The sequence below is a fragment of the Citrus sinensis genome, chromosome 8 (genome assembly GCF_022201045.2).
Source record: "Citrus sinensis cultivar Valencia sweet orange chromosome 8, DVS_A1.0, whole genome shotgun sequence".
Lineage (NCBI taxonomy): Eukaryota > Viridiplantae > Streptophyta > Magnoliopsida > Sapindales > Rutaceae > Citrus > Citrus sinensis.
Window position 1 is genome coordinate 21,469,212 of NC_068563.1, and position 25,123 is coordinate 21,494,334.

At 31.0% G+C, this 25,123-nt stretch overlaps 2 protein-coding genes across 7 annotated transcripts in view; one reads left to right on the forward strand and one right to left on the reverse strand.

Annotated features, from left to right (window-relative positions):
• The window catches only part of LOC102617995 (disease resistance RPP13-like protein 4), a 132,176-nt gene that overhangs the window by 4,359 nt on the left and 102,694 nt on the right, over nt 1-25,123 (reverse strand). The gene's annotated exons all lie outside the window — the stretch shown is intronic.
• On the forward strand, nt 9,164-20,294 carry LOC102620852 (probable LRR receptor-like serine/threonine-protein kinase At1g53420). 3 transcript variants are annotated; one of them, XM_052432301.1, is made up of 27 exons: nt 9,164-9,462; nt 10,159-10,306; nt 10,407-10,478; nt 10,655-10,726; nt 10,823-10,894; nt 11,318-11,389; nt 11,710-11,781; nt 11,900-11,971; nt 12,258-12,329; nt 12,471-12,542; nt 13,119-13,190; nt 13,724-13,795; nt 13,979-14,050; nt 14,942-15,010; nt 15,132-15,200; nt 15,613-15,660; nt 15,801-15,833; nt 16,015-16,029; nt 16,162-16,220; nt 16,460-16,836; nt 16,932-17,124; nt 17,236-17,367; nt 17,823-17,938; nt 18,672-18,879; nt 19,129-19,366; nt 19,456-19,606; nt 19,833-20,294. In XM_052432301.1, exons 1-27 carry the CDS (start codon nt 9,309-9,311, stop codon nt 19,914-19,916), a joined length of 2,886 nt encoding a protein of 961 aa, XP_052288261.1. In that variant the 5' UTR covers nt 9,164-9,308; the 3' UTR covers nt 19,917-20,294. The 3 variants fall into 3 exon arrangements, with proteins under 3 accessions (XP_052288261.1, XP_052288260.1, XP_052288262.1); XM_052432300.1 differs by having other exon boundaries at nt 9,165-9,462; nt 19,847-20,294; XM_052432302.1 differs by lacking the exons at nt 19,456-19,606; nt 19,833-20,294 and having other exon boundaries at nt 9,165-9,462; nt 18,672-18,783; nt 18,846-18,879; nt 19,129-19,277.

The window sequence follows — 25,123 nt, forward strand, 5'->3', positions numbered from 1 at the left end:
CAAAAGTGATTTTTAAGAAAATTTATCAAACAGTAAAGTTAACTTTTAATTTTAAAAATTATTTTTGAGCCTTCTAACAGAAATTTCAAACAAATCCCAAATATTTTTAAATAACCAAGTATAACATTACTTATAAATAAATTGAAGTGGTAGGTTATTCTGTCCCAACAGTCATTTCAAGGCCAGTATATCACATACAAGCAGAAGGTTCTGTATCGATTCCTCTCAGTTGTTTGAATGCTCGAATGTCTGAGGTCACATACCATCAATAAATAGTTTACTTATCAAACAAAGAAGAACTTTTTCAAAAAGCAAAAGAAAAAAAAAAAGAAGACTGATAAAATCCTGAGAATATATGCTTTTTCTTTGCAGGTGAATTCGTATTCAAAGGACCCGATAAAGCCTGAAAATATTAATTGATACTATTCTTGTTGAATTTTTAAAAGGCATGAAGAACAATTATAGGCTGACATTATTGATGTAACCCAAAATGAAGAGAATCAAAATAAAACAAGAAAAGGGAAACTGCTTTATTCACAATAGGAAAATAAAAGTACATATATTCGTCACAAAAGTCAAAATCAATATTTGTTTTTTGATATTTCTGCCAAAAAGAAGAATAAATAAAGAGGTTTAAAAGTTTAATGATTATTCTCGGTCGAAGCAAGGAGTGGTTATGTTCGAATTAAAAGTTTCAATTAGATTAAATATGAAATTGATTCTCAAAACAAAATTTTATACTGTTTTCAAGTTCTTCAAATATTTTTATTTTACTGACCATTTGAATTCAAGAGACTAAAAAAATTAATTTTCGTTTTGTGCACCCCCTCTATCTTTTACAGGTGGGGTAAAATTTTGAACAAAGTCTATAGAATTTGTGGCTTTGTTACAAATATGGCCAGATTTTGGTCCGATTTTGCTTTTAAGCCTTTAAATGATCTTTATTTATTTATTTAAGAAATTTTAAGAATGTTTTCATTGATTTTTTTTATCTTCCGTCTAGTTTTTGGAATTAAGGATACTTTGTTTCATTTATTTATTTTTAATTTATGGTAGGTTAGTAGTAATCTGATATTAAAAATTCGTGTTATTGCATTCTTCAATGTTTCATTGATGGTTTATCTAAAGGTAATCCAGGTAGCTCAATTTGTGGTGGTGTTTTTTGAGATTACACGGGATCTTTTTAGGTGCTTTTGGTCTTTCTGTAGGCATTAACACTGCCTACTTTGCTGAAATTATGGCAGCTACTATAGCTACTGAATTTGCTCGTGACAAGGGTTGGTATTGTCTTTGGCTAGAAAGCGACTCTGTTAGTCATTCATCTTTTTTCCAATCCTTCGCTCCTCCTCCATGGGGTATTCATAACAGATGGTAGAATTGTTGTAATCTCATCAACTCCATGGCGTTTAGATTCTCTCATATCTTCTGAGAAACTAACTATGTGGCTGATCATTTAACTAACTTGGGTCTTATTTGTGATTCTCTCACTTGGTGGCAGACTCCGCCATTAGAGATTTTGGAGTTACTTTCTCATGATGCCAATGAGTTTCTAAAATATCATTTTATATAGTTACCTCTTTTGGTTTAACTTCATACTTTTTTCTTTTTTCTACTTTAACTTCTTACAAATTTTAAGGGATAAAACTCATTATGTCCCCTGTGGACAGTTGTAATTCCTTTCTTTTTATTTTTTTGATTAATTAATTCAGTTTATTAAAAAAAAAAAGAAAATTGACCAGTATTATTACTCTATGTATTAGCATTAAATCACACATTATTAATGAAGTAAAAATGATATGACAGATCCAATTTTAGTAGTTTACCAAGTTCAATTAAAGGCGAATTAAACGAATTAAACAAATTAATGTGTAAAAATAAAATAAACAAGAGAATTTTTACATGGTTTTGGATTCAAATCCTTGCATCCATGGAGCCACATTTAGAGATCAAATAATTCACTAGGTTCAAGAGATTACAAACTATTGGAATCTTACACAGTATGAGACACCCTCTAGTGATTGTGGCCACCTTGTCATAACCTATCCAAGTGAACACTTTGCGTGCACCACATGTCTTTTGCTTGCTCTCCCGAGCAAGACTTCTTAGTCAATGGTATATCACCTCTCTGTAAAATCCCTCTACTGCGAACATATGACTCTTCTCGTGAAAAGACCAGAGACAATCACTACTAGAAAAATGATCTTTATTGATATTTGTCTTCTGACACTTTATTTAAAAGTATCAGTATATACATATATTTGGATTAGTTTCCGCGTTTAACAAATATGTATCACTAATTACTAATACTGAAGTATCAATGGCTTTAGTAATAGCAATCAATGACGCTTTGGTATCAGCAATTAAAAATTATCATTTTAATTTTGTTTTAGTCCGAATTCGAACCCAAGACCTCTTAAACCTAAAGCTTCTACATTGAATCAAAAGACCACTAGGCTACGAATTATTTTTAATTTTTTTAGAGTTGTGCTTTTTGAGTGGATAAAAACAAAACAAATGGACAAGTCTTATCTTATCCAAAATATAACTTTTCAACTCCCTCTACAAAGTATTTGTTCCCTCCTAAGCTCCCCAGATCTAAAAAATCCCTAACATCCAAATTGTGAAAAAGTGCTCAGCCATGATCCTGTCAAACCGGTGGCATAGGTTCACCATTTGCCTTCAAAATCCTAACTTCTTATTTCTTTTCTTATTTTATGATTTCGGGTCTCTCTTATTGTCATTAGATCTTGAGTTTTTTTTTTTGTTTTAATTGTTCTTTTAAGTTTAAATAAGTGATTTGGAGAAGAGCTTCTATGTTTCTTTGGCTACTTGGAAGAAACTAGAAGGTATTGTTTCTTTGGCTACTTAGAAGAAACAAGAAGGTAGAGATTTAGCTTTTATTGTGTTTTTTTCTCTGCTACTTTCTTTTCTTTTATTGGCCCCAAATAGCCTTCATTATATCTACTTTGGAAAATATTGTGTTTAGGGTGATCGTCACTATAAGGTTAACTTTATTTCACTGATGAACGACATTAAACATTTTTTACACTAAAACCCTAAAATTTTCTAATTTGGGAATTCTTAAGAGCAGCATGATTATGCTAAAATTGATGGTTTATATTGGTTCATAGTGGTTCTATGTTGATATAACTTATTGCTGATAAACCATTTGTTCATGTGTTATTAGTTTTTTTTTTTCAAAAGCAATCTTTTCATTTTTTTTCGGCTGTTATTTTTTAGTTTTGTTCATATCGAATAGATTTCAATTTTTATTTGCTATAAATAGTCTCATTGGATGATTACTTAGTACAAACTATCAAATATATGCTTTTACAAAGGAAAAGTTTGAAGTATGTGGCTTAGGTTGAGAAATGAGGTGTCTTTATCATTTCTTTAATGGATTTGTTTACAGGGCAAAACAAAATTTTGTTTCTTCAGTTCATTACTAAGGCAATATTAGATTTGTCTTATTTATATTTATGTTCATAATAAGGCAATATCTCCTTCTTTTTTTTTTTTTTGATGAGAAGGCAATATCTACTTCAGTTGTTTAATTTTTCTTATTTATATTTATATGATTGATGGCCAAAATCATAAGACTTATTCATAAGTAATGATTTTGGAATGAACTCTCAAATTATCGAAATATTTTGTCCAAACTTTACCATATGTTTGAAATAATTAAAGTTAAATGTGTATGTTTCAGTTTTGGAAATTTTGGAATGAATTGGGTCTATAACTGATTTTTAATCGATTTTTCAAAATGGTTGGTTGCTGTCCAATCTTTCATAAATTACTCATGTATCATGTTTGGTGGTGCAAAATGATAGTCTAAACATATCTGAATGAGCTGAAATTCGGAGAAACTAAAGTTCTATATGCATACTTCAAATCTGAAAAATTTTATGTTGATTGAACTTGCAGGTTATTTTTAATGATTTTTTAAACTCTGCTGCTCTGCAGCAAGTTCTTTTGACATAACTATTTATTAACTTTTGATTTTACAAAACACCAGCATAATAATATCAGAATAACCTCAAATTTTAATATGTTGTTCATTCATATGTGTTGTTAAAATCTGGAAAATATCATTCCAATGTATTAAGTATCTTAAATTTTATAAGATTCATGGCCAATATCATAAGACTTGTTTATAAGTAATGATTTTGGATTGAACTCTCAAATTATTGAAATATTTTGTCCAAACTTTACCATATGTTTGAAATAATTAAAGTTAAATGTGTGTGTTTCAGTTCTGGAAATTTTGGTATGAATTGGGTCTATAACTGATTTTTAATCGATTTTTCAAAATGGTTGGTTGCTGTCCAATCTTTCATAAATTACTCATGTATGTTTGGTGGTGCAAAACAATAGTCTAAACATGCTGAATGAGCTGAAATTCGGAGAAACTAAATTTCTATATGCACACTTCAAATATGAAAAATTTTATGTTGATTGAACTTGCAGGTTATTTTTAGTGATTTTTTAAACTCTGCTGCTCTGCAGCAAGTTCTTTTGACATAACTATTTATTAACTTTTGATCTTACAAAACACCAGCATAATAATATCATAATAACCTCAAATTTTAATATGTTGTACATTCATATGTGTTGTTAAAAACTAGAAAATATCAATCCAATGTATTAAGTATCTTAAATTTTATAAATATGTATTTAAGTACCAATTACTACTGTAGTTGGAGCCCAAAAATGAACGGTTTTAGGACCAGCCAGGTGGTTCCAGAAAGCTAGGAGCTTGTTAGCTATTCTTTTTAATTGAACTAATTTAACCTAAATATTAGCCGGATTATTTAATTTCTATGGTTTACGATTGATTTGAGTTTGACATTCTTGTTTTGTGTTGGTTTGAGTTTGACATCCTAGTTTAAGACTTTGAAGCCTTGTAAGAAATGATTTTGGATGATGAGCATATGAGTAATAGTTTGAAAATTAATTTATTGTATCAAATATATACTTAGTGTAGCATATTAATTTTAAGAACTATGGATTATTCCATGAATATTCTAGTAAATGGTTATGTTATATATGCATGTCTTAATATATAATAATTATATTTTGAAGTTTGTTTTTTTTCCCTTTCTAGGTTTAGGAAAAATGTTTAAAGTGATTTTGGGTTATGATGTCAATCAAGTTAAAGCAACATTACTTGTGAGTGGAAATATATAATGATTATATTTTTATTCTACTTTTTTTTTATCTTCTTAAAGTTTTATAATTAGACAAAATTAATGAATACTTAATTACAATTTAGGGTGATATTCTTTAAATGGTTCACATGAATAGATTTAAGTAGTATAATAAATCTCATACTCACTTTATAAAGGCTTAACTAAGTTTGCAAATATTATTTCTTTTAGTAGTAATAATTTTGGATCGAACTCTCAAATTATTGAAATATTTTATGTCCAAACTTTATTATGCCTAATATAAATATGGAGATTCATAGTTATTTTATGCCCAGTTTAAGGAAACTGCAATTTGAGGACTTATTTTTTGCCTTGTTAAATAAGCTTTTAGAATGAATAAATTGAGGAAATGAGTGGTGATTTATTTATAATAGAGCATTTGTGATAGCTTTTAACTATGCACAAAAATCATTTGGTATATGTAGATAGAGTAACATGCTTGTGCTGAAAGTAGATATTACATTGAAAACTTCTTGTCTGCTATAGTTTGCTATATATATAACCTTTGCCAAAAGAGAATAATTGAGTTTATTTATAAATAGCTTATGAGTATTTTTTTCTTTCGAACAAAATAATTTTATTTTTGTTAATTGTTGTTTCTCTAATGCCTGGATATTGGCAGCTAATTTTTTTTTTCTTTTCCATGTATTCATATGCAGATTTGATCAATGTGTTTGAAGTGTTTATTCCTCAACTTCACTTATATCCTAACCCATACAGTCTATTGAATGGAGAAGCTGCTGGTGTGATAACGCAATTATACTACTCATATTCAAAGAGTGAAAGGCAGTCATCCTTCTCAATTTAACTTCTAGATTTATTAAATTTAGCCACAAGTAGTAGGCATTTGATTGGATGGTAGAAATTTTTATGTATTGAATTTGGATTATTTAGTTATGAGAGTAGGATATCTCATATTTTTGTTATTGAAGTTTTGGAATTTGTAATATGTACTAATAATATTTAGATGTGAAATGAAAGATTTTGTGATATAAATCAATTTCTTTTTGTTATTTTGTGGTGCCTTTTAATTTTACCAATAAATCAATAGGCAATGATCCAATTCAATTTTTTATTTTTTAAAATAAATTAACTAGTGATACCATGGTAACAGTAATCATAAACACTAATAAAATATCAATAACTACTAACACTATGGTGTCATAATATCAGTGATACTGTAGTAATAGTAATCACTGACACCACTTACAAGTGTCACTATTTTTCTGACTCCCAGATTACTGACACAATTAACAAGTGTCAGTAAAAGTAATTTCTGACACTATTCTAAAGTCAGTAAAGACCATTTTTCTAGCTAGTAGTGAATGTCTCCCAAATCAAAGAATGTTCACGAGGTTGTAGCCTCTGAAGTAGAATCCTTTAGTAAAATATATGAATGACTCGCCTTTATATAGTGACTAGCGAATCACGTGTAATGAAGAGTCTAAATTTTTTTCCTTTGATAGCGCCCAAAGCCTTTAGATGTATAAGGAACTCTTCATGATACTATAGCAATATTATCTCTTCAATATCTGTTTATCATCTGCTTTAAATCAAAACAATTTAATCTCAATCTTCAATGATCACGCCAATTGTAATTTCCATCCAAAGGAATATTGCTTGCTTGATCTTGATAGATAACTTCTATGTAAAGATTGATTTATGTTCAATTACTTTGACCTTGTTGTCCGCATGTGAAGTAACACCCATGTCTTGCATCTTCTCTATGATTCACGCCAACTTCATCATATAAGTTTGCCTTATGCGTTTCCCTCATGCTAAAATATCTCTGTATAGACTTATGTGGACCTGACATACATATAATATGTAAAATCCCAATTTGCCTGTATTTGCCGTCGTTCCAAGGCACTGTTGTAATACTTGAGATAAACTAAATTACGTAGGTATTAAAATACTAATGAAGACTCAATGATGTGTACAATGAGGATGGAAACGTACAAATATTAAATTGATGTTGTATAGAAATACCAACATCCATACAATGAAATTCCTTCTTTTTTTCCCCAAAAACTGAATATTGAAACTGATTCAATTTCAATCACCCGCCCTAAAAGTTGCATGACAGCTAGAACAGATCCAAGAACACAAAAAGTCTGCGAATTAAAGGACCAGAAAATTGGAGAATTACTTTATCGTAGCATCTTTCTTTTCCTTTAATGGAGTGAATAACGAATCGTGTAATCTGGGAATTATTTAAGAATCTAAATAGAAACAATCTGTCACCACTGATGCTTGCTGGATTATATTAGTGCCATTCCTGAAGTTTGAAGAGCTTTAGAGCCACGAATCTAATCTTCATGATTTTTTTTTTTTTTTTTTGGGGATAAGCTGCATGGAAATTTCAAGAAATCGCTGAGTGCGAAAAACAAGTGGAAAACATTTAAGACCAATGCGTGGTTAAAACTTAACACACCACCTGAGATCCGTGTCTTCCTTCAGAAGGATGCTTCCCAATCCCTTTAAAATCGCTTTAGTTGATTCGGTGCTTAATGTTTTTTTGACTTGTATTTTTTTAATTGAGAGGCTTGGCTTTCTCTTAAAGACTCAACTCCTTGTTTTTATTTTACTCTTTACTTAGTTTTATTTTAAGTTTCTTCTCGACATTGTCGAGGACCATTTAAAGAAAAAAAAAAAAACTTAAGACTACATGTATGTCGGTTCAATTAATCATGTATGTGTATATCGTTTTATAAAGAGATTCCGCACTTGAACTAAAATTTTATAAAATTGAAACTATAGTTTTTATTAAAAAAATCTAAAATTTTATTAATGACATAAGAAATTAGTTTTTTTAAACCTTATTTATCATAAGACTCCAATAATAACTTGAACTTAATATCGGGTTACTATTACATGAGAATCTACCATGCATAAATTAAAGATAAAATAAATGAAGCAAAGGACCCTTAATCCAACAACCAGAACATATAAATCAATGAAAACATTCTAAAAATTCTGAAATAAAGAAATAAAGATCATTTGAAGGCTTAAACAGCAAAATTCGACAAAAATAAATGAAAACATTCTAAAAATTCTGAAATAAAGAAATAAAGATCATTTGAAGGCTTAAACAGCAAAATTCGACAAAAATCATGGCGGGTCTGGTTAACATATTAGCCGGCCACTATCCTCGATCAAATGGAAATAGATGCCAACACATCCACACTTTGCTTTGACCGACCTACAATTAGTTATTATACTTTTAAACTCCTTTTCTATTTTTATTTTTGAAGGATATGTATATATATATATATATATATATATACATAGGGGATCCTGAGCTTTGATAAAGTATTAGAAATCTATTAAGGCACGTAGTTTAATAATATAATGGCACTATACCGTTAAATCACATGACTTAGTAGTTTTTTTCTAACTTTAACAAAGTTTAGGATCTTGGACCAGATTAGTACATATCTTGCATCCTGAATTAGAAAACACACATACAGAGACACGTATATATCCGCGGAAAGAGAAGGCTTTATATAAAAAAAAAAAGACACCTAATTAAGGAGCCGTAATGAATCTTAACCCTACAGAGAAGGTTAAGTACAAGGCAACGAAAAATAAATTCGAAAACAAAAGTCATGCATGTGAAGTGCAAGAAAGTAAAAAGCAATGCAAACATATATCTAGGGAACCGCCATTAGCATCTATGTTGTGAAGAAGAAAGAGAAAGAGAGGAAGACAAGTAAACGTGCTTCTTATCTCCAATAGCTTTCGACTTTAATCAATCACAAATATCTTTAAACTTTAATCATCCCTCTAACAAATACTTTTCAATTACCCAAATAGATTCGACTTTATTTAATCCATCACAATGTTTTTCACCTTGTTTTCTTCTTTTTTTTTCCTTTTTCCTTTTCTGAATTCGATAATTACTCTTGTACCCTCCATATACAAAGCACAGGTGGCGTGTTATTTAATCAAGACTGGCATCTCTTCTCCTATATAAAAATATCGGCGATAGAAATTATCAAATTAGCGCAGCCAGACAGGAGCTGGCTAGTGAGTGAGTGAGCGAACTGAAAGTTTAGAACAGCCAGCTAGGAATTAAAAGTTAAAAATAAATAAAATAAAATGGATGAACGTTCTGCTGGGCATCGCGTGGTTCTAATTTCTAAGACTGTGTTCTTACTAATTTTGTTTCTTCTTTGTCAACTTGGCTCCGAGTTCAAATTTCAGAGTGCTGCTGAAAATGATACTAAAGTAGGTGATCTACCTGGTCATGAAGGTAATATATGCTAATAATTCTTTATATCTCGAGTAAATTTCATAATTTTAAAGGGTTTTTGGTTCTCTAGCATGCGGTTTCCATTATTATATACATATAAGTACATAATATATATATATATATTAATTAAAAATGTTCCAATCTAGAATCTTAGACTTTTTTAAAGTTTGTGAAAGCTATTAAACTGTGAGGTTTAATAGTGTAATGTTTGTAAAAGTTTTGAAGCCGTGTGGTTTAATAGTATTATTGCATAATGCTATTAAATTGCATGGCATAATAGCTTTTCCAGACTTTATCATTTACCAGATCAGGATATATATATATATATATATGCAAATGTCTTCAATTTTTTAAATGCAGACTCGGGATAACACCACATAGTATTAACGTGTTTTTATCATTTTTTACAATTAACTATAATACCATACGGTGTCATATCCGTGCTAAATAATGACTATATATATATATATATATGATCACTAATTATCAGGTGCGCATAAATTCTCTGTATTGAGAATTGCTAAAAGTTAAAACAAACGAAATTATAATTGGATAGCAAATTCGATAATGCATGCAACTTTTATAAATTAATTAAGAGTTGAACGAATGTTTTTGTCTTGTAACTATATAGCTGGCATAGATCCATTTGCTCATGATCAGTTTAACAACATTTCTTGTCGGAAATATTATTGGCAGTGGCCGGTCTGACGGAAATGATGTCCAGTTTGCAGTGGAGGGCACAACTACCTAAATTGAGTTCATATTGCCGTGAGACGCCAAAGCTTAGTTCCAATATTACCATCACTTGCCTCGTCGATAAAGGGACCCCGCACATCTCCGGCATGTATATGTTCCAACTCTAATCTAATTACTTGCCTTGACAGTCATAACAAAAGCAAGGCTAATTTCCATTATTAACTGCATGTTAATCTTTTTGTATCCAGAATCATGGAGAGTGTAGGCTTAACTGGAAAAATCCCAGAACGTGTGGCTGCTATGACATACCTGCAGATACTGTATGTACAATTAATTAATTAATTAATTCAATGATCAATCATTTTGCATAAGCTTTTATAACTAAATTTAATAAATTAAACAACTATATATATATATCGTCGTAAGCTTGGCTCTTGCCTTAATTAATACATGCATACATATTTGATATGGTTTTATACATGTCAAAACTCAACAGCGATCTATCCGACAACACAATTCATGGTTCCATTCCTTACCAGATTGGGTATTTATTTCAGCTTATCACTCTGTAAGTCCTCACTTGCCGCAAGTAATTCAATTATAGCTCCTTTTTTCTTTTTCTTTTTCCTTTTCTTCTGATATACTGGATTTGTGTGATGAGTAGAGATTTATCAAAAAATCAATTAACTGGGACCATACCAACAAGCTTGGGGAATTTGAGGAACCTAGAAATGCTGTAAGTCTTTTATTAGTTAAAATTATTCCGTCATATTTTGTCTCTAAGTGAAGTGTCAGATTGAGATTCTCTCCTTCACTATCCTGAATTTTTAAAGCTCTATTGACATGTGTCACTTAACCAGTTGGCCAGGCCCTTGGGGGCCAACTGCCAATAACAGACGGCATTGAATTTGAAGAGGATCCAAATCGGTGAAGTGTCATGCCATCCCAAGGAATTTTAGTCGACATTTCAAATTTTTAAGATTCAAATTTTAGGATGTTTTGTCATTGCTATATGATTTTGTACATTATGCATGCTTGTTCACACACACACACACACACACACAAAGAGATATGAAATCTCAATAGATAGAAGATTTTTGGTTCCCTTCATTTTTCTTACTATGAAGTACCATCATACGTCTATGATTTCCTGCCGTAGCGATCTGGGCCAGAACTTACTCACGGGGAAGATACCACCATCGTTGGGGCGCTTGTCATCTCTTCAAACATTGTAAGAATCTTCACATGCAATGCAATTTTTTTTTTTTAGGCAAATCTAAAGGGTACAAGAAAAATTTTACTACTAAGGGAAAAAAAATGACACTTAAATGAGGATACGCAATGAATCTTATCCTTAAAAAATTAAGAAAACAAAACATATGACCAATATGAAAAAAGAAGAGCAACATAGAAATAATTACATTTGCTCCGCAAAATCCGACAGTTCTTCCAACGAAAAATTCGGAAGTAAAATATTGAAATATTCAATTAATTAGTTACTCCAAAAATTGCATTTGCATTTATCTTACTATGTACTTCTGGGCATTTTAGGGAACTATGGAGCAATCAGCTATCGGGGGAAATTCCTCGTGAACTGGGAGAACTTTCTCAGCTCGGGGTTTTGTATGAAATCTCACTCTACTTTTAAAATTATAAAGCCAGCTACTTAAATCAATAATTAGCTTATTTCTTTGAAAATACAATACAATTTTTAATTTCATATATATTTTCTAATATCTAGATCTGTGCCGGAGAATGGACTCAGAGGTACACTCCCACCAGAACTTGGAAAATTAAGCAATCTTGAAGAATTGTAAGTGCTTGTGGAAGTATTTATTTATGGAATTTATAAAATGGTTAATTAGGATGTTGATCTCGTCGTGTATATATACGCTTGTAACTAATTATGTACTACATATATGCTTGTACTTGAAAATTCATTTATACGTGCACACTTGCGCGCGCGCACACACGCATATTTGGCTGGTATGCAATTATTATATGTCAATCATTCATCTACGTACATACCAATACCACATTAAAATTTACAACACCTCAATCTTAAACATAACCTAAAAATAATTTTCATGTGGTTGCAGGTGGTTGACATCCAACAATTTAAGGGGGGATTTGCCAAAAGATTATGAGAATCTAAAGAATCTGACGATTTTGTAAGTGTCATGTTTGTTCATTTTCTAATTGTTATTGTTGTTGTTATTTTTAAGGATTGTAATTAATTTGGTCTAGATTTTTCTTGCTTATTGTTTGAAGTCTGCAAATATCAGTAGTGGAAATTTTATTTGTCAATGCAGGGAAATAGCTGGGAATTATTTGTCTGGTCCGATCCCCAGATTCATTGCAAAATGGGACAACCTCTATTTTCTGTAAGCCTATTCATTTTATCATTTTATGTGTAAACGGAAACTTGGGTACTCTCTGTGTAAACAATCTGCTTTTGTTGGAGTTTAATAATTTGCTACATAAAACTGTTAACCAAACTCTGACATATACTCCTTTGGCAAACCATGCTAAGTAAAGGTAGGAATATGGGCTGGGTAGAATGGGAAAAATTCAAGAATACATCTGTTGTATTACAACCAATTGATGCATGCATGACATGTGTAATTGAGTTTAATACAACCACCACTTACAAAATAAATGCACACATGTCATGACATTATTTACTTCTTGTATGGCTGACATGATACAACAGATGTATTTTAAAATTTCTCGTAGAATGGATATTCCTCTGTAATTAAAGGTAGAAATGTAGGTTGTATCAAAATAAATTTGACCCAGAATAGTCGCAGTATATAAATTTCTTATTGCAATATATATATTGCATCATATAAAAGTAAACCAATTTGCATGATGCTCGAAAACATACAAAAACAATGAATTCTCCCACACGCGCGAGCTAATTATCAATAATATTACTTTTGTTTCCTTTAATCTCACAGAAATTTGATGGGAAATAACTTCGAAGGGGAGCTGCCACCAGAAATTTTTAATATGTCAAGCCTTCGAATTTTGTAAGAACAATTAATAATAATCCAAACTCTGCTCTATATATGTATTTATGTGTGTATGTGTATATAATTCTTCTCTACTGCGGGCGCCCTCATTTGTTTTTTTACTGCAAACATGATTTTAAGCAGTGCGATTTAATAGAATTAGTTTTTAGTGTTATTAAACCGCACGGCTTAAAAGTGTGTCCGTAATAAAAAAATAAAAAATGAGAGCGCCCGCACACACTCACACACACAGAAAATTTTCAGACACACACACATATATAGAAAATTTTCAGTGACATCATACTATATGGTGTAATAAAGACTATTAACATTCTTGTACTTTAATAAAGTACAAAAAACTCATTAGATAATAACTATATATGTATAGCTTTCAATGTGGAACTTTGCTTACAATATTAAAATCTATCTTTTTCATGGTTTACAATGTTTTGTCATAGACATTGTAAAGTCCATGACTCCCGGATGGGAAATTTTCTTTTTTAATTGCGCAATTAACTTAATTTCTAACTTGGCTTCGTTGTTTATTCCAGGTATGTCTCTGACCTACAAACGATGGGCTTTTCTTTCCCGAAGTCAGCTAATTTGAGTAGTATATCAAGCCTGTAAGCGGTGTATTCCAATTCCATGCACGTATAATTATTTTATGCGTTAATTATATATTTATCTGTTTTTGTTAATTAATTAATACCTGATCTGCATTTTAAATTTATTAATTGTATACTATTCCTTATAATTAATTAATTAAATCTTTTTTAGAAATTAAATTAATCATAATAATTCTACAGGACATTGAGAAATTGTAGCATTACTGGTTCAATCCCACCATACATTGCCAATTGGAATCAGTTAGGCTACCTGTAAGTTTATTTTCGTTTATTTTCTTATTAGTTTAGTAATATGAGGCCAGAGGTCATTTAAACTTGTCTCCGCAACATCTATTAACCTTGTCAGAATCTCGTAAAGTAAATTACTAAACTAGTGTATATATTTGATTTTTGCATATATTACCTCAATTTCTAAGATATATTAAAAAAGGGTTATTTTCAAGAATACTTTTGGAAATACACATCTGTCTTGGAAAATAGTCATTTCTAAAAGAAAATTAATAAAATATTACTGATTTTTTTTTTTTGGCCATCTAATCTAATATTTCCTAAGCTTTATATATAAAATAAATTGCAGTTATATTACTTTGCAGACAACAAAAAAGATTGTCTTCAATTGATATTGCTTTTTTTTTTTCAAATATTGTCTAAAATTTATTCAATCGCCGACCTTCACTATGCTCATGGGTTGGGGAGAGTTGTTAATCCACTTGTGATCGTTTCCTCTTGCTTATCAATCCCGGAAACAAGGACTTATATTTTTTATTTTGGTTGATCTTTCATCAAATAATTTCCATATTTTTTTACTGAATTTTTTGTTTTTTTTTTAAGTTTTATTTATAAGTACTATGATTATGCTTTCAATTCTAGTCCATTTCCGTGATATAATTCTTCTTTACAGAATTTATTGTCGGTATTTCTTCTTTGCTCAAGTTTATACCAAAGTTTAAAGTTTCTGATAAAAAAAACTAGAGAAAGAAGGAGCAGTTTGGTTAAAAAGCGGCACCGCTTTTTAGCGCCCGTTAAGAAAACAGTGTCTTGATATTTAATGAGAAAATTTTTAAATAAAATAAATCCTAATCCTTGCTGTAAATGATCATTTTTTTTTCTCTAATGATTGATTATTATTAATTTGCACTGTAGTGACCTGAGCTTCAACAACTTAACTGGTGGAATTCCAAATACTTTGAAGAAACTGTTTTTATCTGAGCTGTAAGTGATAACCTTATTGAATCCCATTGATTTTATATCTTTTCCTTTTGACTGACAGTAATAGTGTAATAAAAAAGAATCCAAATAATTTGTTTTTTCTGTTACTATTTTTACTTTCCAGGTATCTTACAGGAAATATGCTCAATGGAACATTGCCAGACTGGATTTACAGCAATGTTAAAAAAAAGGGGTATGCTTTCTAACTATACATAAATGTGATAAAATGTTTTCAAACTTGTTCTAGTGTAAACATTATTTCCTTTCCCCATCAAATTAAACACATTTTAAATCAAAGACGCGGGTTAGGCAAATGAAAATTTATGTAAAAAATTTCAATTTAGAATAGTGTAATGTGCAAATGTTTTGAAGCTTCTTATTCAAATGCTAGCTGCATATATTTAGTTAAAGATATTATCGTCCCAAGTCATGAACAAACTCTAGCCTGCCAGCCTTTTGCATGCATCTAGTTAAATATATGAATGTCCAAAGTCATGCACAAACTCTAGCCTGTCGTTGTGTTTAGGAATTCCTATGCCATTTTGCATGCAAATACAAATTAATAATTAATGCCAACACTACTTGTCTGAATTGTCATCTTGCAGGGATCTTGCATACAATGAATTCATATTTCCAGAACCAGAGACACACAAGTAAGAAAATAGCTTTAATTAATTAATTGGTTCCTTTCTTTATTAATTTGTTTCTTTGCAGTTGCATGATTGCTTATCCACATGCATAATTTTATATATATAAATGAATTTCATAATAATTTTAAATTTTTATCTTGTAGGAATCTTCCCAACAACAGTTCTCGGATAAATCTGTAAGAAAATTATACTACACCCTATTATATAATATTCTCCTACGTTCTTACTCATTTTCGTGCTGCAAATTTCAATTCCAACAGTTTCTGTCTATCTCGTTTTCTGATTTTGATTTTGACTTTCAATGAACATGTGATATCTGCACGCACACTACTAACAATATTGCTGTGCTGTAACCAGTGAACCTAAGAATCGGTATGTTCATATTCATTTATCTAATAATTATATTATAGGCGATTTATCTATCGATCAGCAAGCAATTAATTATTACGTGAATTAACGCCCTTACAAAAGTAATTGAACTTATTATTGTAATTATTTATATAGGACATTTCCGGAAGAGATTGTGAGGAAGTATTGCCCCGATGGCCAGAAGAAATCTCAGTGTATGTATATAAGGATTTATTAAATTCCTGAAAAACTGTAGTTTAATAGTCTAATGGTCGGAAAAACTATTAAGTTTATTTTAATAAAGTGCAGGAGTTTAAATTATTTATATTTTTTATTATTATTAACTCATGCACAGATTGAGACATGAGCTCCAGGAAGGCTGTCCTTTGCCACCGGAGCTAGACCTTGGTTTCATATACATGTTTAAATTAATCAATGTGTACATATATTGCAGACAATGATAATTTGCATATAAATGCTGGTGGCGATAAACATCACAGGGAAGGATTTTGGTATGAGGCAGATAAATCGACATCAAATTTTTATGTTAACGAACCGGAATACAACTGGGGATATAGCTGTAACGGACATTTCTATGCGGATTCAATGGTTGATTCACGTGCATTTATACAGAAAGTAACGTGTGGAGCTGCAGTGATTGATGCATCTTTATATGACGAAGCTCGCCTTTGCCCCAATTCTCTCAAATACTATGGTTTTTGCTTGCGAAACGGCAATTACACTGTCAGTCTTTTGTTCTCTGAGATTGTTTTTGCAAAAAATGATGATTACAGCAGTTCAGCAAAACGTGTATTTGATATATATATACAGGTAGGTACGCTAGCCACAAATTTTTTTAATAAATTTAATTAGCAATTTATCCCTCCCTAGCCTCCTTTAATTAATTTTAATTTCCATACATGCAGAGCGAGCTAATGCGAAAGGATTTCAACATAAAAGAAGTGGCCAGGCATTCAAATAATGTAACGATTCAAAATTTCACGGCTTCTGTACACGACCATCTACTGGAAATCGAGTTATTCTGGGCTGGCAAAGGATCTTTATTAAACCCACCTTATTTTCATGGACCTCTCATATCAGCTATTTCTGTAACTCCAAGTACGGTGCAAAGTTGCAATCATTGCATAAGTGATAGCTCTTCAATTTTGTTAATTATCATCTCCCAATATGCCTTTTGTTGCATGCTATCAATCACTGTTTAATTTTCAGATTTCGGAGTCAGCCGATCACGACTATCTAAAATAGGGATAGTAGCAATTGTACTTGGGGCTGTGCTGGCGTTGATTCTTTTCTTGGCTCTCATGTGGAGATTAGGATGGATAGGAGACAGAGAATTGCGTGGTACGTACGGGAGATTATTTATATATATTGGAAAAAATTTCAATTCGAAGTTAAATCCCAGGATGGATTTCTGATTTCGTAAATCGATTTTTACGATGTTCTAAACTGATTTACGATATCATAAATCTATCTCCAACGTTAATACCATATTTTAAGCTTAGTTGTATATATATAATATGCTATGTAAGAAATTATCAGGTGAGGGATTTGGCACTATAATAAATGCGAGATGAATTTTTACAATATTGTAAGTTTAGTAGAGTGCAGGACGGATTTTTAAAGTCTGTTTGCAACATTTTGAAAATTTGTCTCATATTTTAATTGAGTACATAATCCCACATTAGAAGCCCACTTTATGCTATATATGCTATAGTATAAGGCTTATAAAAGATATCAAGAAAAAGTATACGTATAATTGATCTGTTTCCTTTCTCATTTCTTCATGAAATACACAGTGACAACGGTCAACCTACGAGGGAAGTCTTACACCCTCAAACAAGTGAAAGTCGCTACTCGAAATTTCAGCCCCAGGAATGTAATTGGCTCGGGGCGTTTTGGGACAGTATACAAGGTTAAACATTAATTGCCGTATCTCTCTCTATGTGCGTGTGTGTGTGTGTGTTTTGTGTGTCCGTGTGTGTGCGTGCGCGTCCGTGTGAAAGATTTTCTAATATGGGATTAAAATTCAGGATAAGTTAACAATGGTGTGAACATATTTTTACAATGTTATAAAAATATGTTCACAATGTTGTCAATTTGTCTCAGACTTCAAGAAAGTTTGAGATCCTAAACTAGGTTGCTACTTATATATAATAAGGGACCCTTAGCTTTTTAAAACAAGAGATCATCTAAAAGACAAAAAATATAGACAACAATCAAATGCACTACATTAGAGTGTGTGTTTTTCTTGTCTTTTAATTTATCCATTACTTTAACAAAGTAAAGAATTTCTTATTTGAAAAAATTCTCTCTCTCTCTCTCTATATATATATATACTCACCAAGATCCTACTTTTATTAAAGTCAAGTAAAGTTATTAAAATATATGATTTAATAGTATAATGCCACTATTAAATTATATCGCTTAATAGTTTTCTTGGATTTTAACAAATTCAAGATCATTGATTGGAACATAATACTATGAAATTGTATAGCTTAATGGGTTTTTCAGACTTTAACAAAGTTTAGGATCCTGAACTAGATTAGTACTCTATATGTATGTATACATTTATGTATATAAATTGATTTTCCTTGTTAGAAATATGGTATATTAATCTGCTTGCGTGGTGCAAGCATGCATTACAGGCTGAATTGCCCGATCAGACTGTAGCTGTGAAGATGCTTTCTTCTCAATCAAAGCAAGTGATTGATCAAATAGGAACTGAAGTTTATGCCCTTACAACACTGAAACATGAAAATATTGTCGAATTTTTGGATGGCTACTCTAAAAAAGACCTCAACTTGCTCATCTACGAATACATGGAAAAAGGATCGCTTGAACGAGCCTTGTTTGGTAAACCAATTTATATATATTTTCATCATCATTTTATTTCTATCAATTTTTCAGCTTAGTGCCATCTTCTAATCGGGGAATCCTGAACTTTATTAAAGTTGGGGATGAATTTACATTTTTGTAAGCTAACTTTTTCACTATTTTTTTAAAAATTGTTTTCACTCAATTCCCGATTGGAAAATTAAGTATTAGCTTATGTAACAGGTTAAAATTACTTTTAAAAAAAAATTAATAGTTAAATCTTTGCAGATGCCAATTCTTCCACGCGACTTGATTGGCCAGCCAGAGTCCGTATCTGCCATGGAATAGCAAAGGGTCTAAAGTATCTACACGAAGATAATCCGAGTCGTAAAATCGTTCACAGAAATATTAAGCCTAGCAATATTCTGCTTGATGGGAATCTGAACGCTAAGGTGTCTGACTTGGGATTGGCAAAGCTTTATGACGAAGAAAATCCATACAAGTTTATCCAAGAAAAAGGGACAGTGTAAGTAGCAAATTAAATTGAGCAAGCACAAAATGCCTGCCATCTTGCACAAGCAATATCATTAATTAATTAATTATGGTTGCATGCAGAGTTTACATGGCACCAGAGTATGCAATGCGGAAAGCAATAACAGAAAAAGTTGATGTTTTCAGTTTTGGAATTGTTCTTCTTGAAATAATTAGCGGGCAGACAAATGCCAAGTATGAAGCAAACCAGGAGACTGAATTTCTTTTGGATACGGTAAGAAGACAACAACTAGAGTCAGCTTTCAGTTCGGGAATCTCAAATTTTATAAAGCTCTACACAATACCCTTTTCATGGTTTACAGAATCCTTCACTTCAAAAATTCCAGGATTCCCAGATTGAAAATATCTCCTCTATATACATAAAATAAGGTCTTAATTTAATTTGCTAACGATGTCGCATGGCATGGGATATATGGATTAATTAATAAATAAATAAATAATGTACACTGTGCAGGCCATTGTGTTGCATTCAAAGGGAAGGCTTTCTGAATTGGTCGACAAGCAAATGCCAAATGAGCATGTAGTGATGAAGCAAGCCAAAATAATCTTGGATTTGGCAATGAGATGCGTGGATCAGTCACCTACTCTCAGGCCAACCATGTCTGAAGTTTTGAGCGAGCTTGAGCGCATCTCTAATTAGATCTGAACTGCTCAGGATTCTATGGTTCCTCGTGGATCCTTATTGAACGCTGGACTGGAATGTCTTGGTGAAGGTTAAGCCTATATACTACGATTATGCATATTTATGTACACCGGGCATTATCTTATGTTGACGGTGCACTGCTGCTTTCAAATATATATGGGTCGCTATAATGCTGTAAACTTTTAACAGCATTAACAATGTAATAAATGTATACCATTAGATTTAATTACTCTAATGCAATATTTGTGTTAAAGTAAAAGATATCTTAATTAATAATTATTTTAAACGGTTAAGAAAGTGTGGTCATTTTTGTAAAATTATTACAACCACCCTTATAATTTGAAACAATTGTACTTGAATAATATTTTTATTTAAATATCACTTTTAAAACATATTTTTTAAATAACTTGCAATTATAAGATTTATATATGGTCTAATTCTAATAAACAACACAACTAAATATGTACATTTAAATGAATATCATAATTTTTTGAAAATAATGTTTCAAAATTTATTACCAATGAGCATGTAAGATATGATATCTAATAGATTATCTAACACAAATTGTATAAATAACTTACAATTATAAGATTTATATATGGTGTAACTCTAATAAACAACACAACTAAATATGTACATTTAAATGAATATCATAAATTGCATAAATAAACTTTTAAGTGAGATTGATTGTATTTTATATATATTAGGACCTTTGTATAACTGAACTGAAACATATATTACCTTTGAAACCCATTTCTCAAATATGCCAAGTTCAACCCAGGACACGTAGGCTCGGCTTGGGTTGGGTTTTCCTACTATCCCTATTGCCAAGTGATGTACTATATGGAAAATCCCCACATGAAATGCTTTTTGATGTACCGCCAGAACTATCTTGCTTAAGAGTTTTTGTTTGCTTGTGTTTTGATAAGAATTTATAGATTAAAAATAAATTTGACCAACATGTAAAAGGGATATCATATTACAACCCATGTATTATATGCAAATTCTATTCAGTTCTAAGTACGAATTTGATTATTGTTTTTTACTTTAATGAATATAAATTAGGGTTGGGCTATTTAAACCCACCATAGTACATTATACACCCACTTTTCCATAAAAAAAATAATTACGAAATGTCCATGAGTTAAATTACTATTATATCTTAATGAAATTAGCCTATCCTCTCCGACATCTATCTATGAATCCAATTAACTTAAATTGATTTTTCTACAAAAAGAGTAGCAGAGAGAAATGTTTTAATTTTGTTTCATTTTCTTTTCACCTATACTCTTCCGAGTACACTTTTATAGCTATATTTTCTTTTAATGTGTGACATTGTTGGTTAGCAAACTTCTACGTCTTGGATTCAATCCCCTTTCAACTCAAATATGTTTCTCAACTAGAGATATAATTATTTTTAGACTCAATTAAGGAGCAAAGAGAAAATAAAATCTGAATTTTTTTTGGCTTTTCTTGCATTTATGATGCAATCATGCAATGAGTTCCATTAAACTAATTAGAAAATGTGTTCGATTGAATTCATTACATGTTATGAATCTTGACAAGGATTAGACAATAAATTAAAAATAAAAGTCATATAATCAATCATAAAGAAAACAAATCATGCGAGATGGCTAAGCCATTGATATTTTAATTTATTGTTGGGTATGATTCAAATATACTTTCATAGCCTTAACGTACTTTCCCAACAGGTGATTCTGTATTTCTAGGGATAAAACATTTGAAAGCAATTTAGTAAAGGTATATTCGCAATGAGGTGGGTTTATAATTAAAGTAAAAATTTCATATGTAAGAGAGGTTTATTGAGAGAATGTGTTGAAAGAGTATTTTAATGGGTTCTAATAGCCTTATCCTATATATTAATATCACTAAGGGATTTTACCAATGACCCATCAAAGATGTATTAGTGGAATTAATTAGCAGGTGCTTCGTTTTATATTCATAAGACCTATGACTTGTGTATTATTACTACATTGTATGTTGGAAATAGAAGAGGACTAAATTGCTCAATATTAAAATTATTTGGGTAATAGAAGAATTTGTTAAATTGAAGGACTTTAGTGATAGTTTACAAGAAAAACGCTACAACACTCACGGGTCACTCGTCTTTCTCTCTACTAATTCTTCACTCTTTACTTGATGCCTACAACAAAGAGCTTTAAGGATATTTGTAGTAACTTAAAATTAATATAAATCGCACAAATATCAAATTGCAAAAATTTAATAACCTCATTTTACAAATATCACCAAATATTCAAGAACATTCTAGATTTAGATATTTTTACTTTTATTAGATATTTTTTTAAATTAGAGTCATGTTAGAGTGCAATTTATGCACTAGTTTTGCATTGTTTACTTCCCTTAATATCGATGTTTTGCACTTAATAATAATATTTTACTTGTGTTTTACTTTTGTAGGTGCAATTCTATTGATTGATGATAAAATTGAGCTAAAAGATGATGTTTAAGGAGGATTGTTCTCTTAGAGAAATTATGAGCGTCAGAAGAACTTTGTTGATAAGGCGTGGGCGCGTGCTGTCAACTGCGGACCTGCAGTTTTTAGTTTAACGTGTTTTGTATTTTTGGTTATTTTTGTAATTACGAATTTAATATTTCAGATATTAGTATTTTATTTTAAATAGAATTCTAAAAGAGAAGAGAGAGAGAGTATTTAAGGGAGGAATCTATTGTGAAAAAGGGGGATTTTTTTGGATTGGAGAAAAAGAAAGAAACCCTAGATTTAATCTTTTCTCTCCTCTCTATGAAAAACTAAACTTATTTTTCTGATTGAAGGTTAATGAAGCTTTGATTCATTACTACTGTGAGATCTTTCTTGTGCTTTAATTGTTTTATTGCTTTTTGGGTATTTGTTTATTCTCTGAATTATTTTCATGATTATGTTTGTTAATTAGGTAATTGGCCACTATTTAATTATCAACTTAATCTATTGTCAATTAAAGGATTCATCGTATGAAGAATTTAATGTTTGTGACAAATAACATAGCAGAGAGTTGTGTTGTGAGAATAAACAATCTAATTTAAATGAATCATCATATGTGTTGATTAGGATTTGGGTCTCTCTGGTTTTTCAGGTTGTCAATTGATTAAATCCTATGATCGTATCTAGGGTTGTCTATTGATTAGGGAAATAACCAACAGTCGTACCTTGGTTATCGACTAGTTAAGGAGAGATTGGCTATTAGAGGGTCTCAGTAGCTATAACCGGTCTATTCATGAGTAATAATAATCTATATTTGAATCAATGATCAGTAGTCGAATCAAGCTGAGTTAATTCCTTCAACCAGAGCTTTCTCTAATTTGAATTACAACTTTAATTTGCATTCTTGTTATTTTAATTTGATTTTTATTATTGTCAACAATTCCCCCATTTTACGTTTTACGTTTCAAAAGGATTTAAATAATTACCGATCTCTGTGGACACGACCCTGCTCAATCACTATACACAATTTATTTAGAGTAGGAATTTATTTTTGTTGGCTTCGACAACCACCAAATTTTGGCGCCGTTGCCGGGGATTGGTGTCATTTATTTAATCCTTTTTACGTTTTACTTGGTGTATGGTTCGTTCTTCTCGTACAGGTACACTTTCGTTTGATCCTGAAATTGAGAAGACAGCTCGCCAGCTGAGACAGCAGACACAGTGAGCTAAGCAATGATCCTCGTCGCCTTTGCTTTCTGAAACAGATACAGTGCCTGATTTAGTTGAATTATCTAGCGATTCAGAAGAACAAGTGATGGATAGACCTGCACATGTAGAAAGAACTCTTAGAGAGTTAGCTGAACCAGACTTGAATCAGCAACCGCTCTGCATTCAATATGTAGACTTGGAGGTAAATTTTGATGATTAAATTTCTCTCTACTAATTCTTCACTCTTTACTTGATGCCTACAACAAAGAGCTTTAAGGATATTTGTAGTAACTTAAAATTAATATAAACCGCACAAATATCAAATTGCAAAAATTTAATAACCTCATTTTACAAATATCACCAAATATTCAAGAACATTCTAGATTTAGATATTTTTACTTTTATTAGATATTTTTTTAAATTAGAGTCATCTCTCATTTTCTACACAATTCTTGAAACTTCCATGGATTAAACTTTGAAACTGGGCTTGGCTAAGTATAATTGGATTAGATCATGACCCAACACCAACTTTCATCCTTTGATCCATATTTAGCTGTTGCTAGAACTCTTGAAACTTTTCGATACTAAGAGTTTTTGTAAATAAATCCGTAACTTGATCATCCATCTTGATGTATAACATTTCAACTTTATCTTACAAGACCTTTTCCCTGATGAACTGATAGTGCACCTCCACATGCTTAGTTCTCCATTAAGCTTATAGTCGATTGGTTATCATAATACAATGATACTGCGTAATCTACTGGTTGGTGTAGCTTCTTCATCAACTGCGTCAGCCAAGTGCTTTCTTGAGCTGTCATCACTACTACTCTATACTCCACTTATGTGGTGATAATGATATAGTTGGTTGTCTTTTACTACACTAAGAAACTGTTCCAGACCCAATTCTAAAAACATATTCAGTAGTTGATCTTCTTGTATCATGATCTCCGGCGTAGTCAACATCATAATAGCAAGTCAGCTTGTAACTTTCACTTCTTGTAACTTTCACTTTCTTTTACAATATACCAAAGTTGATTGTATTTTTCACATATTTTAGTATTTGTCAAACCATTTCCAAATAAAGCTTCTTTGGATTTTGCATGTATAAGCTTATTGCACCTATTGCATATGAAATGTCTGATCGAGTCAACGTTAAGTAGATTAAACTTTTTACAAATTGTCGATACATTGTTTCATCTTGTAAATCTTTGCCTTCATGTGTGCAAAATTTTGCATTGACTTCCATTATAGTTGAGATTGGCTTGCATTCTAACATTCAAAACTTCTTCAACAAGTTTTTGGCATATTTCTGTTGGCAAAAGAATATCCCCTCTTCTATTCGATCAACCTCCATACTAGAAAAGTGCTTAAGCTAACCAAGTTCTTTCATCTAGAAATGAGCTAATTAGTTCTCCTTT